Source organism: Sphaeramia orbicularis, chromosome 21 (genome assembly GCF_902148855.1).
Source record: "Sphaeramia orbicularis chromosome 21, fSphaOr1.1, whole genome shotgun sequence".
In the NCBI taxonomy this organism is placed as follows: Eukaryota; Metazoa; Chordata; class Actinopteri; order Kurtiformes; family Apogonidae; genus Sphaeramia; species Sphaeramia orbicularis.
In genome coordinates, this window is record NC_043977.1 from 1,633,527 (window position 1) to 1,650,519 (window position 16,993).

The 16,993-nt window shown below is 39.8% G+C and overlaps 1 protein-coding gene across 2 annotated transcripts in view; it reads left to right on the forward strand.

Annotated features, from left to right (window-relative positions):
- Positions 1-10,126: 10,126 nt before the first annotated feature.
- The window catches only part of hnmt (histamine N-methyltransferase), a 24,115-nt gene continuing 17,248 nt past the window's right edge, over positions 10,127-16,993 (forward strand). Inside the window, exons 1-3 of one of the 2 annotated variants that reach the window (XM_030125673.1) lie at positions 10,146-10,217; positions 10,838-10,845; positions 13,968-14,106. In XM_030125673.1, the coding sequence (XP_029981533.1) occupies positions 13,970-14,106 (137 nt within the window). In that variant the 5' untranslated portion in view covers positions 10,146-10,217; positions 10,838-10,845; positions 13,968-13,969. Of the gene's footprint in view, positions 10,218-10,837; positions 10,846-13,962; positions 14,107-16,993 lie in introns of both variants that reach the window. The other variant, XM_030125674.1, reaches the window with a different exon arrangement.

The window sequence follows — 16,993 nt, forward strand, 5'->3', positions numbered from 1 at the left end:
GCCCAGTGTTTGTGTGGGGGGGACCCATAGAGCAGTACGGGGGGGGGGGGGGGGGGGGGGCAGTGGATGTAGAAGGTGTGAAAATTTCGTGTAAGATCCACTGTAGCAAGGTTATTATCGTTAACGAAAACCAACGAAATGACGAAAACTAGAACTGTAAAAACATTTTCGGTAACTGAAATAAAACTAAAATAAAAGAAAAAAACCATAACTAACTGAAACTGTATTGTGTGTTTACAAAACTAACTGAAACAGATAAAAATTATGGATCAAATTCCCTTCGTTTTGGTCTTTGTCAACGTCAGATTGATACGAAATCAATTTATTTTGCTTGAGCAATTTTCTGTGCTGTCTCCATACGACACTTTTTGCTCCGTCACTTGTGTTCACTTGTGGTTTCCAGTCGTCTTCTGGTCCCCACTCTACCTGGAAACATGGAGACTAAAGCAGCAGAGTCCTGTCTGGGATTGATTTGAATAGGAGCACAGAGAAGAAGAGAAAAGAGACCACTGAACTACAACTGAACTACAACTGAACTACAACTGAACTACAACTAAACTACAACTAAACTAAAACTAAACTACAACTGAACTACAACTAAACTACAACTGAACTACAACTGAACTACAACTAAGCATTTAGAAAATAATGAAAACTAATAATAACCAGTGTTCAGAACTCACAGCTCCTCCTTCACCCTGAACTCTGTGCATGTGTGGATCCACTGTTTCTGTTTAAATTCCAACAGTTTCCAGGTTGTTCCATACACAGAAACAGTTGAATCTGGTCCCAGTCATGTGTCTGTCCAATTAGATTCAATTCACATCAATATTAGTTGAGTTCTAATTTTAAATGTGTGGGAAATGGGATTTTCAGTGTTCAGTGTAAATGTCCACAGAGTCCACATTCCACAGTGGATGTGGACAATTTAGTTCCAGATACAAGAGATTGTTCTAAGCTACAGGTGGATCCAACTGGAGGAGAATCGGAGTCGTTTGGAATTTTGGATGAATTTTGGAAAATGTCTCGATGACAGATGGAAAACTGTAGATGTTGTGACCTTGCTGTGACCTTGAACTTTGTCCTACTGGGACCAAAATGGACTGGGTTGGTCCCAGGGCCTAGGCCTATCTGTGGGGAAGATCTGGGAAAGATGGGTGGAAGAGTTTTACACTGAAGATGAGAACAAACAAACAAACAAACAAGAAAAGCACTTGGAGAGTGCAGACCTCTGCCAGGACAGATCTGCCTTCTGTGGATGCATGTTTGTTTGTTTGTTTGTTTGTTTGTTAGCAAGATAACTCAAAAAGTTATGGACAGATTTTCATGAAATTTTCAGGAAATGTTGATACTGGCATACTTGGGCCAAGGGGGGCAAGCCCCCCCACCCCTGATCACCACCAAAATATTAATCATTTCTTCCTTTTGCCAGTATCAACATTTCCTGAAAATTTCATGAAAATCTGTCCATAACTTTTTGAGTTATCTTGCACACACACACAAACAAACACACAAAGTAAAGTGACCACACCTCCTGGTGGAGGAAACGATCAAACCTGCTCTGAAAACAAATGAAAACTAAATGAATTAGAGAAAAGAAAGTCAAACCTAAATAAAACTAAACTAGAATGAAAAATCTCAAACTATTAGAACCTGTGTTTGGAGTGTGGTTCAAACAGCCCCTCCCCCTTAGCCCCTCCCCTCTGACTCATTGAGAATGGGGACACCCCCACCCCTTCAGGTGAATGTGCAGAATGGAGGGGGAGGGGCCAAGGGGTGAAATGGGATTGGACCTTGACATCCCCCTTCAAACCCCCTAAACTCTGCATCGTCCCAGTGCATATGCGTAGACCGAACTCTGACCACGTGGATTCGAACCGTGAACCCTCCGCTCCTCATGCGGTCCAGGTCAGACATGAGCTCCAGTCCTTCATGGTTCTGACGTAGACAGTTTACAGCCTCCATGAACTGAAGGTGCGGTCTTGTGTTCTCTGACCTCATTCTGAATGTATTTTATCAGTTGTTCTATAATCATAACAGTTGTGCAAATACAGTTGTGATGCGCTGCAACAACTGTATTGCGACAGCTCCTTGTATGTAGGCATGCTTGATCAGTTTTGGCAGAAAGTTTCCTAAAGTGACCTTGCAAAGATTCTGTTTTACAAGTTGCCAAACATTAAGAGTCGTCTGTTTTTTGAGTGTGTTTGTAATATTTGACGCCAAAGGGACGTATCTACTGAACGGTAATATGAAACCCTGATGTAAAAGAAAAAAAGATCATTCTGCTCCAGATGATTGGTCAAATGATTTATTTGGTTTGCGGTACAAAAATAAAGAACAACCAACATTTCTATTGGATTCTGTCCGAGAAAATTCAACAGTGTGTTCACTCATTGTTTACAGTACCATGCTATTTGTGTTACTATTGTGTGTACATGGAGAGCTGGACAAAGTGCAAATAAATTGTGGGACCCTGTGAAAGTACCTGCGCCGTTTGGTTTTCTTGAGGCCGTCGGACTGAAAACTTTGTGTGACTTTGGAGTTCCATACGGAAGTCTATCTGTCTGATCCGATTTTGAATTAGAAAAGCCATTGAATTTCTAGCACTGATTTTTTTTTTTTTGCACTGAAATTATGTATCTGAATTTTTTTGTCTCTGAATTCAACTATGTTCATGAATTTAGATTAAAAAAAAAATTCCGATTCAAAAAATCCAGATGCTAAAAATTCAGTGGCAAAACAATTCAGAAGCAAAAAAATTCAGATACATAATTTCAGTGCAAAACAAAAATTCCGTGCTCTGAAATTCAGTGGCTTTTGTAGTTCTTTTTTTTTCTTTTTTTTTTTCTGGCTTTTGTAATTCAGGTCTGCTGGGACAGACTGACCTCCACAGTTGCGCTGCTGACCTGCCGTCATCTGCTTCGTCTCTTTGACTCTCAGTTCTGAATAAAGGCTGTTTCCAGTGCCAGGCTCAGAGGCAGAGGCAGCAGGTTGAAGCAGACCAGCAGGTTCTTCAGGCGCTGCGGTCAGATTCCCAGTGCGATAGTCCCAGGACGCTCGCAGGTGTGCGTGGGAAACGGTGTTTAAAATCTTTTGTCTCATCTAATTCCTTCCTTTCAGACTGTCAGTTCAGTTCCAGAGCCGGCTGAATGTGAACGCCAGTGTCGTGGCCGTCTGATGAGCGGCGCCGGCGTGGGCTGGGCCTGTCACGTCCAATTCATGTCATTCTGGAACTATCAAGACATATTTGCAGGTTTATATGAAGATATGTGAAGGGTTTAACAAACGCAGTCTGTGCTTTTAATGAGGATTTATCCACGACTTCAGGCTGGATCAGTGCACTCGAACACCGTATGTTCCAGTTTGGCAGAAGCAGAGCGAGCTGTTAACGAACATTTAAACAACGCAGTCAGTCTGAATGAACAGTCAGCACAGAGTTACTGATGGTTCGTATACACCACTGTAAAAAATGAGCAAAAATTTACTTACAGACCCAAACGTCCACCTTTAACCCTTAAAGACCCAAATGTCCACCTTTAACCCTTACAGACCCAAACGTCCACCTTTAACCCTCACAGACCCAAACGTCCACCTTTAACCCTTACAGACCCTTAAAGACCCAAACGTCCTCCTTTAACCCTTACAGACCCAAACGTCCACCTTTAACCCTTACAGACCCAAACGTCCACCTTTAACCCTTAAACACCCAAACGTCCACCTTTAACCCTTACAGACCCTTAAAGACCCAAACGTCCTCCTTTAACCCTTACAGACCCAAACGTCCACCTTTCACCCTTAAACACCCAAACGTCCACCTTTAACCCTTACAGACCCAAACGTCCACCTTTAACCCTTAAACACCCAAACGTCCACCTTTAACCCTTACAGACCCAAACGTCCACCTTTAACCCTTACAGACCCAAACGTCCACCTTTAACCCTTACAGACCCAAACGTCCGCCTTTAACCCTTACAGACCCAAACGTCCGCCTTTAACCCTTACAGACCCAAACGTCCGCCTTTAACCCTTACAGACCCAAACGTCCGCCTTTAACCCTTACAGACCCAAACGTCCGCCTTTAACCCTTACAGACCCAAACGTCCACCTTTAACCCTTACAGACCCAAACGTCCGCCTTTAACCCTTACAGACCCAAACGTCCGCCTTTAACCCTTACAGACCCAAACGTCCACCTTTAACCCTTACAGACCCAAACGTCCACCTTTAACCCTCACAGACCCAAACGTCCACCTTTAACCCTTACAGACCCAAACGTCCACCTTTAACCCAGTTCAGGACAGACTGGACTGAAACAGACACTGTTTGTTCAGTTGTTTCTGTTTTGATATATGAACCTCATGCTCAGTGGATTAAACAGGAAAACAGATGATTTTCACTGGAAAAAAAATGCTAAATTCAGAGGATAATAGTAGAATTAATGGTGATAAATGACTTAGGAAAGGTTAAATGGACAGAATTATATATTATATATATATTATATTATATATATTAATGGACAGAATATTCCTTTGGGAACAGCAGTGCCATCAGGTCCTTATGGGTTCAAATGAAGCTGAGGTGACGTTTAAGGACCGACGGAAAGTTTAGTGTTTGTGTTGAACAGAAAAGAGAGAAAACATCTGAAGGTGGATCTGTGTGTATGTGTGTGTGACAGCATTCACACAGAAGTACACACACACACACACACACACACACACACACACACACACACACACACACACACACACACACACACTCTGTATCCAACAGCATTCCCTCTCCTGCTTTACTCCCAGATGAATGTCAGGTCCATCCCATTCCTAGTCTGTGGGTTCAGTCTGACGTGGCTCCACCCTCTGCAGCTCGAACAGCTTCAGCTCTTCTGGGAAGGCTGTCCACAAGGGTTAGGAGTGTGTTCATGGGAATTCTGGACCGTTCTTCCAGAAGCGCATGTGTGAGGTCCCACACTGGTGTCGGACAGAAGGCCCGGCTCTCAGTCCGCACTCTCATTCGTCCACAGGTGTTCTGTGGGGGTGGGGTCAGGACTGTGTGCAGGCCAGTCCACTTCATCCACACCACAGTCAGCAGACCAAGACCTTCTGCACACTTCCATTCTCCACCAGTCTGAGCTGGACCTCCTGTTCCAACATGACTGTGCACCAGCGCACAAAGCAAGGTCCAGAAAGACCTCCTCCTCTTCCTCCCCCTCCTCCTCCTCTTCCTCCTCCTCCTCTTCTTCCTCCTCCTCCTCCTCCTCCTCCTCTTCCTCCCCCTCCTCCTCTTCCTCCCCTTCCTCCCCCTCCTCCTCCTCTTCCTCCCCCTCCTCCCCCTCCTCCTCCCTCCTCCCCTTCCTCCCCCTCCTCCTCTTCCTCCCCCTCCTCCTCCTCCTCTTCCTCATTCTGATTTCTTCATTCCAAAGTAGCTTTTTCTTCTTTAGTTGGTGGAAAACATACTCTTCTTAGGCTTATAGTGGTAGAAAATTAGCAGAAAAATCCATGATATCATTGGTTCTACTGCGGTGCCTTCTGCAGGTTTAAATGTATGAAGGAGCTGTTCCAAACAGCAGACTGCTGTTCCTTCAGTTCTTTGTACAATGGTCTTGATAATAATCTGTGGGTCTGTGTCACATGGAGGTGGAGCAGATAAGACGATGAAACTACCGTCATTAATCTGAGGACGTTGGACTTCAGGGACATGGACGGAGGCGGGGCCTAGAATGTCCTCATGTGAACTGCTACGTCAAAATAAGACGAGTGTGGACGTCTGTATCAACCATGGAAAGAAAACAAATAAAAGTATGAAGTCAATAATAACATAAAACAAAAAATGATTTAACAAAAATAATGTCGTACTTTCATGACGTTAAAGTCGTAATATTTTGAAAATAAATTCTCGATAGTGCGATAAAGTCCTCATTTCTAAATCCTAATCCTTTATCCTTGTTGATGACAGAGTTTCCAGTTACAGCGAACACAACTCGTAATATTCTTGTCATATTATGGCTTTTTTTTTTTTTTTTTTTTATTTATAAAGAGCACTTACAAATGACAATGCCACAATCTGTTACATTCGTCCTCATACATATATATATATATATATATATATATATATATATATATATATATATATATATATATATACATATATTTATACCATAACATTTACATCTGAACAGTCACAGATCATCTGAGTATTTCTCGATGTAGCTCTTTCAGATGTTTTTTTAGACCTTTAGGGAAACATTGGTTAGAACAATTTTCAACAAGAACATTGGAAGCTTTCACAATGGAAGGTTTTTCAAAGACAAAATTCCTGTGTAGCAGTATAATGAAATAAAAAAGGTTCAGGTTAAAGGTCAAAGGCAAAAGATAGAAAAAATAAAAATGTCTAGATCAATAAGACACTGTTTCTTGATCCTTTTCCAAAAATTCAAAAGAAGTCTGGTCTTATAGGTTTGACATACTCAGTCCATTTTCTCCAGATTTTGTAAAATCTCTCTTTCTGGACTCTAAGGGAATATGACAGCCGTTCCATCATGTAAATTTCATGGATAATATCGATCCATTCATCTATAGCGGGTAGATGGGGTTTGAGCCAATTTCTCGTAATAACTTTTTTACTTCCAGCCAGGAGAATTTGGACCAGCTTTTTATCGTTATTTCTCCATCCGTCAAACTGAATATCTCCCATATAAACTGTATCAAAAGTAAAAGGGATATTCACTCCTATTATATTGTTAATATGTTTGTGGATTTCCTGCCAGTAAGGGACGATGACTGGGCAACTCCAGAAAATATGGTAATGATTGGTGTTGACCATCCCACATCGTCTCCAACAGCTGGAAGCCCCTCCCCTGTGTCCCTTTTGTAAAGGTGTGATAAAAAACCTAGCAACATTTTTCCAACAAAATTCACGCCAAGTAGTCGAGCAGGTTGAAGTCCATTGTATGAGACATATTCTTTTCCAAGCATCCTCTGTTATAACCAAATTGCCCTCTTTTTCCCACTTTTCTTTTATATACCAGGTATTTTCTGATTCAGAATTGAGTATATTTTTATAGAGTTTAGATATTATCTTAGAACACAGGGATTCTGATACTGACAAAAGGATTTTCAGAATTCCAGTTTCTACTTTACCTATATTTTGTCTTAGCATCTGGTTGAAATAGTTTCTAACTTGAAGATATCTATAGAAGTCCTTTTGCTCAAGATTGTGCCTTTTCTTTAAGAATTCAAAACTATGGAATATCCCCTCCTCAGTAAATGAGTAATAATTTGTTAGACCTTCAGCAGTCCACATCTTAAATCTACCATCAGATCTATTTGGAATAAATTCAGTATCATAAGCACACCATCGCAGTAGTTTAACTGGTTCATTTAAATTACAAGTTTTCATAATTTCCTGCCAAGTTCTCAATAGTAGATTTAAACAAGGACTGCCTATGCTCATCTGTCTATTTAAAAGTTCATTATCTGCAATAGCAGCTTCAATGGGTATCCCTTCTAACATCACATTTTCAATTTCTTTCCAGCGTGCAGAATAAGCAGGGGTACACAAGCAAATCAATGGCCTCAACTGTGCTGCTATGTAATACTTTCTTAAGGAGGGGAGACCCATACCCCCACTCTCCTTACTTAGTTGTAGGGTCTTAAACCTAATCCTGGGTTTTTCCCCCTGCCATAAATACCTGGATATCATCAGATCCCATTCATTGAATTCTTTGGCTGGTACTGACACTGGAAGATTTTGGAAAAGATAAAGCAGTCTTGGTAAAATATTCATTTTAATGGACTCCACCCTAGAGCTTAAGCTCAAGAAAGGGATAACATTCCAACGCGAAATATCAGATTTCAACTGGGAATTTAAGGGGTTATAATTTAATTCAAATAATTTTGTGATATCCTTTGTTAAGTTTACCCCTAGGTATTTGATTGATTCTGCATCCCAGTTAATTTTATATCTGTTTCTGATGTGAATAGGTGGGTCATAGTTAAAGGTGATTACCTGTGTTTTTTGTATATTAAGTTTACATCCTGAGTACATCCCATATTGCTCTAGCAGCTTCATAAGCTTTGGGAGTGACTGTGTAGGTAGTGATAAATATATCAATACATCATCTGCAAATAAGGCCAGTTTATTTTCTCCTGATGGCATATTTATTCCCTTAATGTCTGTGTTTTGCCTAATCCATTGAGCCAAGGGGTCAATAAATAGAGAAAAGAGAAGAGGTGAGGCACAGCAGCCTTGTCTAGTTCCTCTTTCAAGGATGAATGGATTAGATAAGTCACCATTAATTTTTATTTTTGCAGAGGGTTTGTCGTAAAGGGCTTCAAATACTTCAATAATAGTTTTATGAAAACCAAATCTTTCTAAAACTTTGTACAGGAAAGACCACCTGACCGAATCAAAAGCCTTTTCGGCATCTAGGCTAATAATGGCTGTTTCTATTCCTTGTTTGACAATTTGATCTATTATATGCAAAGTTCTCCTAATATTGTCCTGTGTTTGTCTTTGTCTTACAAAACCAGTTTGATCAAAATGGATTAATTCTGGTAGTATAGTATCGATTCTTTTGGACAGTATAGTTGTAAATAATTTATAGTCTATATTCAATACACTAATCGGTCGGTAATTACTGCACTCCAACTTATCTTTTCCATCTTTTGGTAACACAGAAATAATGGCATATCTCCAGGAGGCCGGAATTTCCTTCTTCTTCAACACCCAGTTAAAAGTTCTCAATAATACTGGAGCCAGTGTTTCTTTCATAGTCCTGCACCATTCAGAGGTGAAGCCATCTGCGCCCGGCGACTTTCCTGTTTTCAATTTACTTATTGCTGCATTTAGTTCTCCTATTTTTATTTCAGACAATAATTTGACATTTTGTTCATTAGAAATGGTAGGTAAATTCATATTATGGCCTTATTCTCCAAATCTGACAACTTTATTCTTATAATATTATGGCTGTTCTTGTATTCAACTTTACTCATAAAATTACGTGTTTTATCTCAATATTTTACGACTCTATTCTGGCAGTGACAGGTGTTTGTATTTTCAGGTGTCTGTATTTTGTTTCGTGGCCCTAATATGCTGTCGTATCTTTGAAACGTCTATTTTTCTGTCTTCGTGTCATGTGACGCCTTCATCTCTACAGTCACGTCTTCCAAGCTCTGTCAGATTCAGTCTTTTGATTCCAGATCTGATCAGATGGACTCTCTGACCTAATTATGATCTAATTTCAGTTCTTGACCTGATTCCTGTCAGTCTGACGCCGGAACCACTGAGTCACAGATCAGACCTGGTTTGGATCCAGACCGGACCTCCTGGACTGGGTCTGGAGGTCACATGGGTCAGGGTTGGGATCCTCTACATCTGACTCTTTTCTTCCATTCTTTCCGTTTCCTCTGAGATGAAACTTTCTGAGTTGAGCTTCAGCTGTGAATTCCACGGTAACAGCCACAGACGGATTACACATGAAATTAGATTTTAGAAATTAGAATTTAGATTTTTATTTATGTGTCTGTGGATAAAAGTCAAGAGTTACAAATATGAAGCAACAGATGAAAGCACATTTATACATTTAATGATCATGGTTCCATGAAATTTATGTCCAACGACCTGTTTCAGTTTAAGCCCGTCATGCACAGTGGACACTGCAGAGGACACAGGTTCTCCTTATATATATATATATATATATATATATATATATATATATATATATATATATATATATATATATGTGTGTGTGTGTATATCTATCTATCTATCTATATATCTATCTATCTATCTCTCTCTCTCTCTCTCTCTCTCTCTCTCTCTCTCTATCTCTCTATATATATATATATATATATATATATACATATATATATACACACACACACAGACTTATTATTATTTTCCAACTTTAATGGTTTGCAGATACTTATTATTATTTGTATTATTCTGATTATTATTCTGATTATTCTGATTCCATCTTTCCTAGTTTTTTCCAGTTGCTGTTCCTCTTCTGGGCCTGTAAGGCCTTTAGTTCTAGTTTCAGTCTGGGCTGTTTTCTTCTTCTCTCAGTTCTTTCATGCTTTTCCTCCCCCTCCTCCCCCTTTCCTCCTCCTCCTCCTCCTCAGGGGGAGCCGTGCCACCAGTGGGAGGGTTTTAATCGGAGCTGCTCCACGCGCGGCGCACTGTGCACTTCTCCGTCCGGACGCACTGACGACTGCGCATGTAAGTGAAAACACCGCCTTCTGTCTGTCTGTCCTGCGACACACACACACACATATATGTACACACACATATCTGTACACACACATGTATACACACACACACACACACACACACACACACACACACACACACACACACAGGCGGCTCGTGCGTGTCTCGGTGCACGGGGCCGCGCGTCTGTTCTGGAATCAGCTGATCACACCAGACCAGGGCGACGCGCGCACCTCTGTTTCTGCCGCTGGTCACGTGTCTGTGCACCGGAAGCACGGACTGATGTGCAGATGATCCCACATGTGCGCATGTGGTAGAAATGCGCAGATTGTGCGCAGACGCAGAGCGCCTCCGTGACTCCCACCGTGGTGCGTTTGGGGCCGGTGGTGCAGCTCATGCGCAGTTCAGGGTCCAGTGTCATCACAGGAAAAATGACAGAGGTTTGGAGTTAACCCTTAAAGGCCCAGAGGGACGTCTGCGTCCACAGGAAGGTCTGTCCTCCAGGGGTTGGTCAGTTTTTATTCTGTTTGTACCCTCTGTAGCTGGAGTTTTTCAGTGTAAATCCTGTATTTTTTATATTTTTCTATTTAATTGTCTGATCCTGTCCGTGTTCATTAAACTCAGATTACAGTCGATGGTTCTTCTGTTCAAAACTGATCAAACTGAATAAACTGTGACTGTTTCAGTCCAGTGAAGAGTCCACCATGTTCAGCCTGAGGGGCAGTCAGATAAGACCATGTGTACGTCCACAGTACTGAGGCACCAGATATGGGTGTGTCTATGACCACAGACCAATCAGATGTCAGCATTTGTCCTAGAGCCAATCACAGATCCTGCTCCATGAGCTCCTCCTCCTGTTGTTTCCTCAGTTCTGTGCTCGTATATGGACTCAACTTCAGTTCATTCTTTTGTGGACGGAGGACACCCCTGGTCAGTGACAGTTCACAGTATAGAACAGGAAGTGTTGTTCTAAATGTTCCAGATGTTTTATGGTGTTCTGTGTCCTGGAGGCTGGAGAAGGTGGGCGGAGCTACATGTTAGATGCAGTAATGTGTCATGTGACTTCAGTTCTGTGTCAGTTCTGTGGTCCAAATTGTGCACAATGATCGTTGTCCCATACACAGACGTAACCATTACCGCTATAACGATACACTGTGGTAAACTTCCCAACAGTTAGTGTTACCGTTTAAATTCTAATTCTCATGATAACTGTGTCTGATTACCGCACTTTGAACACAAACTTGATCTGGAAAATGGTCCAACAGTGTCCATCAGGTTCCATCTGTAATGCACATGTGTATGTTTGTTTCCATGGTAATATTTGAATGTTTCTGCAACAGAAAGTACACTGTGCCTGTTATTGGATTTGGGTTTCTTTGTTTGTTTGTTTGTTTGTTTGTTTGTGTGTTTTTTTTTTTTTTTCAAAATACAACGGATAAATTATTTCAGGTTGTGTATTCGTACTTTTTGAACATTTTGAGCACATTTCAACAATACCGTGATAATAATGAGAACTGTGATCATTTTAATCCCAATAACCTTGACATGAAATGTTCCTCTGGTTCCACCCCAGTCCCATATCAGTGTCAGATTTACCCAGCCCCCTCTTTGAAAATCTTCAGAAAAAATAAAGAAATAAAACTGCTTCTCTAACTGGGATGTGAACTCTGGTCTTCCACAGAGTGAACTAAACATGCACCGTGTGTGAAGTCCACCTGTTCTGTCTGACTGTCCGAGTACTGGACACATGAGGGAAGGAGGGCACTGATTGGCTCTGTGGTCACAGACACGCCCATATTTCATGCCACAGTACTGTGTCAATAGGCACTTCGATAAAATAATGAGAACACACACACACACAAACACACACACACTTCAGATGTTCAGTGTGTCCTCAGTGGTTCTCCTGCAAGGTTCTAATAGTTTTGGATTTTTATCTCCACCTAGGAGGTTCTGTTTCTGCCGGCATTGGTCTGTGTGTGTGTGTGTGTGTGTGTGTGTAAGTAAGATAACTGAAAAAGTTCTGGACGGATTTGGATGAAAACTTCAGTAAATGTTGATACTGGCACAAGGAACAAAGGGTTAAATTTTGGTGGTGATGTGTGTGGGGGGGCTGATTCATTATAGTTTAGTTTTATTTTAGTGCTGGGCAGCAATTAAAATTTTTAATCGCAATTAATTGTGTGGATTTCTGTGATTAATCACAATTAATCATATAGTTATATCGGGGGTTGCCGTCATCAACAGTGTGTATTTCCTTTCAGTGATATCTCAGACTGCAGTACTGCGCTGATAAAAATAATTGCACATGTCAGTGCTTCCAAACACCTGTGTCCCCCCCCCCCCCCCCCCCCACCATCTGAAGACATTTACAATGAAAATGTCCATGGAACAGACCGCTACTGTTACACATGTTTATGTCCACACATGTTTATTTCCACTTGTGAGTGATTGACAGGAGTCTTAGTCCCACTAATCAGTACTAATACTAATAAGACCAATAATATGTGATGTTCAGGTGTTCAAAGTAAACAAAGGGGGCCCTCTAGTGGTGGGAATAAGTGTCACTAACGTATGTTTTGTCCTTGCGGTGTTCCCGTAGTCAGTTCAGACATAAGAAGGAACTAACAGACACGTTTCTTTCACTCTGTTTGTATGGCCCCAAAAACGTTTGCCTGTGAGTATTTTCTGTTCAGTTGTTGGAACAATGAATAGTATCAAATATCTCTGATGTGAACCTTTGTTTCTGGACAAAAAGACATTGTAAATCTTAATCTGTAAATGCTAATCGTTAACGTGTCTATGGACTTTCCCATTCAAGTTAGCATTGAGCTAGTGATCTTTTTCCCATTCATTTAAATGTATAATGCCATGTAAATGTACTAAGGCAGTGAACAGAACTCAGACAGATTTAGTTTGTATGTGTCAGTTTTACAGTGAGTCTACAGGAACAGATTTGGACACAAGTTTTGGGTGTCCGTCTTTTCTTGTTAAACCTGTTGTCTATCTGCAGCTAATCGCTACACACACACAAGCAGAAGAAAAGAGTTAGAATAAAACGGCATTAACAGGAGAGAAAAAGAATTGTCGGTGTTATTTAATGAATGCGTTAACGCAGTAATAATGGGTTAACTTGCCCAGCCCTATTTTATTTAGTTTTTACTTTTTTTCTCTAATTCACTTCATTTTAATTCATTTTTAGAGCAGGTTTGATAGTTTTTATTAGTTTTCATTTTTTTCCTAAATGCTTAGTTTTAGTTTAATTGTACTTTAGTTGTAGTTCAGTTGTAGTTCAGCTGTAGTTCAGTTGTAGTTCAGTTGTAGTTCAGTGGTCTCTTTTCTCTTCTTCTCTGTGCTCCTATTCAAATCAATCCCAGACAGGACTCTGCTGCTTTAGTCTCCATGTTTCCAGGTAGAGTGGGGACCAGAAGACGACTGGAAACCACAGTGAACACAAGTGACGGACCTTTAAATATTATTTGGTGCCAGCAGAGAAAATTGCTAGAGTGAAATAAATCGCTTTCGTATCAATCCGACACTGACAAAAGACAAAAACAAAGGGAATTTTATCCATAATTTTTCTCCGTTTTAGTTAGTTTTATAAACACACAATACAGTTTCAGTTAGTTATGTTTTTTTCTTTTAATTCTAGTTTTTACTTATTTCAGTTAAAAATGTTTTTTCAGTTCCAGTTTTGGTGGTTTGGTTAGTCTTCGTTAACGATAATGACCTTGCTCTCCTGTCGTTCCTCCAGTGGCTCCATGGCGTCTCCACTCCTCAGTCTGGTTAATGATGATAGCAGGTACCAGAGAGCCTTCCAGCTGTTTCTGGAACGTTCCTCTGAACACCAGTGTATGCGGGACTTCATCCACAACATTCTGCCAGACATACTGGCCAGGTAATCCCACACACACACACACACACACACACACACACACACACACACACACACACACACACACACACACTGTACAGATATGACAGTTGGACAGAACAGTTAATGCTGCTGCTGTTTTCTGTGTTTTGCTCATATGCTGTTTATGTGTCGTCCACTTATTTCCAGTTCTCAGACTCTCAGTGTCGTCTCCACAGCTCTGGTAGAATGTGCTCATGCAGAACCAAACTGCACACACACACACACACCAAAGAAACGAAGAACTAATACCAAGGGCAAACGAATATGAACGGACCACTGTTACGCAGAGGCTGGTACACATACTGTACACTGGAATATGTGTGTGTGTGTGTGTGTGTGTGTGTGTGATCACACTAACTCTGTACACAGCTGACTGCTGCAGTTTGTCATATTTATGTGTTTTTAGTAAAGGAACAGACTGGTGAAAACAGTCTGTTAACAGGACCAGTATTTTAGCACATATTAGTCATTTTAAATATAGTATCCTTACCGTCCTGTTGCTATGCCTGTTTTTCCAACAGTGCCCTCTGGTGGCTGAGGCCTTAAATCACTGCGAAAACTAAACCGAACAGATCTGAATCCATGAGCTTGAACTCGAACATTTACCAAATATCTGCACTTTGTACCGCTTCTATTTTTTGAACACATTTAAGGTGAATTTTCCATTTTTTATATTTTGCGTTTTCACAAACATCAAAATGAAAGAAATAATGTGAAGCTTCAGCTGCATCCATTGACTGAATGAGTCTGGGGTTAGTTCTTAATTAACTCTGATTAAATGATGTTCACCTTATATTGTAATTGTTGGGGAAATCCTTAATGTGGCCTTAGTTTTTAAAATGTTTCTAATTTTATGAATGCTGGGACTTTAGTTCTGACCCACAGACAACAGTGGAAAAAAAAAAAGAAGGTTTTTTTACTAAAACTGCCACAGAAATGTTCATTAATGTGAACTGTTCCTGCTAAACAAACAAATTAATTAATTAATTAATTAATTTATAAACAACCAAAAAAATAAATAAATCACCAAATAAACAAATACATAAATAAATAATTTACACCAAATAAACAAACAACCAAATAAATAAACAACCAAATAAATAAACAACCAACAAATAAACAACCAAATAAATAAATAAACAACCAAATAAATAAATAAACAGCCAAATAAACCACCAAATAAGTAAATAAATAACCAAATAACCAAACAAATAAATACATAAATCATTAACCATCAAATAAACAAATAAATAAACAAATAAAAAATAAATAAATAAACCACCAAATAGGTAAATAAATAACCAAACAAATAAATACATAAATCATTAACCATCAAATAAATAAACAAATAATAAATAAACAACCAAATAAATAAATAAACCACCAAATAAGTAAACAAATAAATAACCAAACAAACAATAAATACATAAATCAATCATTAACCATCGAATAAACAAATAAATAAATAACTAAATCTCAGGCTTTTCCACAGCCCTTTTCTGTCCGTACTTCTAAAACACAGAGGTCTTCATGAACTTCTTTTTCCTACTGTCAGCTCTCCTCAGGATTCAAACCACCACATCTAGAACCTGGTGTTGGTTCTCCGCAGGTCAACGTTCTGTTTCTATGGAAACACTGTGAGTCCAAACCTGAGCGTTTAATAACTGAAGCAGGAGTGTGTTACCAGGAATAGAAAAGAGTTCAGATGTGACACACATGGAAACCTCAGTCTGCTCTGTGTTCTTAGTCTGATTTCTTCTCATGCAGGTTCTGATAAATGTGCCGTTGAACCATCTTCTTATTTCTTTTCCATTAAATCCTCTCCCTCCTGCGGCGTCTTCATGTCCAGATCTAAACCATGTGCTTTATAGTGGTGATTTTCCAGTCCATGTGGTCCTGTATTTTAGAGCTGGTACCTGTGTAAACTGTTATTACTGCGTATGTAGGAAACAGAAGTGAACCTGGAAACGTTCAGAGCAGATGAAATGACTGTTTTCAGCGGTTTAAAGGCTTGGGTTTAGTGCTGACGTTCCAAATGAGCCACGACAGGAGGACTTCTAAACGATACGCCTGTCAAAACCACCAGCCCATCAGCACTACAGATAATAATACTGGTCATCAGAATGACGGATGAATCACAACTATAAAGCTAGAGTTTCCACATATCTGTAATATACTGAAGTTTTCTTCTTCAAACTTCAACTAATTGTCTCTTATTTTAACAGTCACTCAAAATAACAAAGTATCGTATAAAAGTCATGTGCAGCTGATAGTTTACATTATAGCTCTGTTAGCTTGGCTCTGTTAGCTTAGCTCTGTTAGCTTGGCTCTGTTAGCTTAGCTCTGTTAGCTTGGCTCTGTTAGCTTAGCTCTGTTAGCTTAGCTCTGTTAGCTTGGCTCTGTTAGCTTAGCTCTGCTTTTATTAAACAACACACTGAACATAAACAGTCTGTAGATGATCTGCTGCTCTGTGGTTCTGAACTAATGAACAGATTAAACACAAATATTCAAAACTATTATAGATACAGCAGGAAAACCATGAACATGCAACTATTCATGTACAAACCAAAATAAATCATTCATTCATTCATTCGTTCATTCATTGTTTGAATACCCTCCTAGTGGACTATATAAACACATATGTTCTGTTGGGTGAGCAGTGTGTGTTTGTGTTTATGTTTGTGTTTTATGTTTGTGTTTTTGTTAGTGTTTATGTTTATGTTAGTGTTTGTGTTTATGTTAGTGTTTGTGTTTATGTTAGTGTTAGTGTTTGTGTTAGTGTTTATGTTAGTGTTAGTGTTTGTGTTTATGTTAGTGTTTGTTAGTGTTAGTGTTTATGTTAGTGTTAGTGTTTGTGTTTATGTTAGTG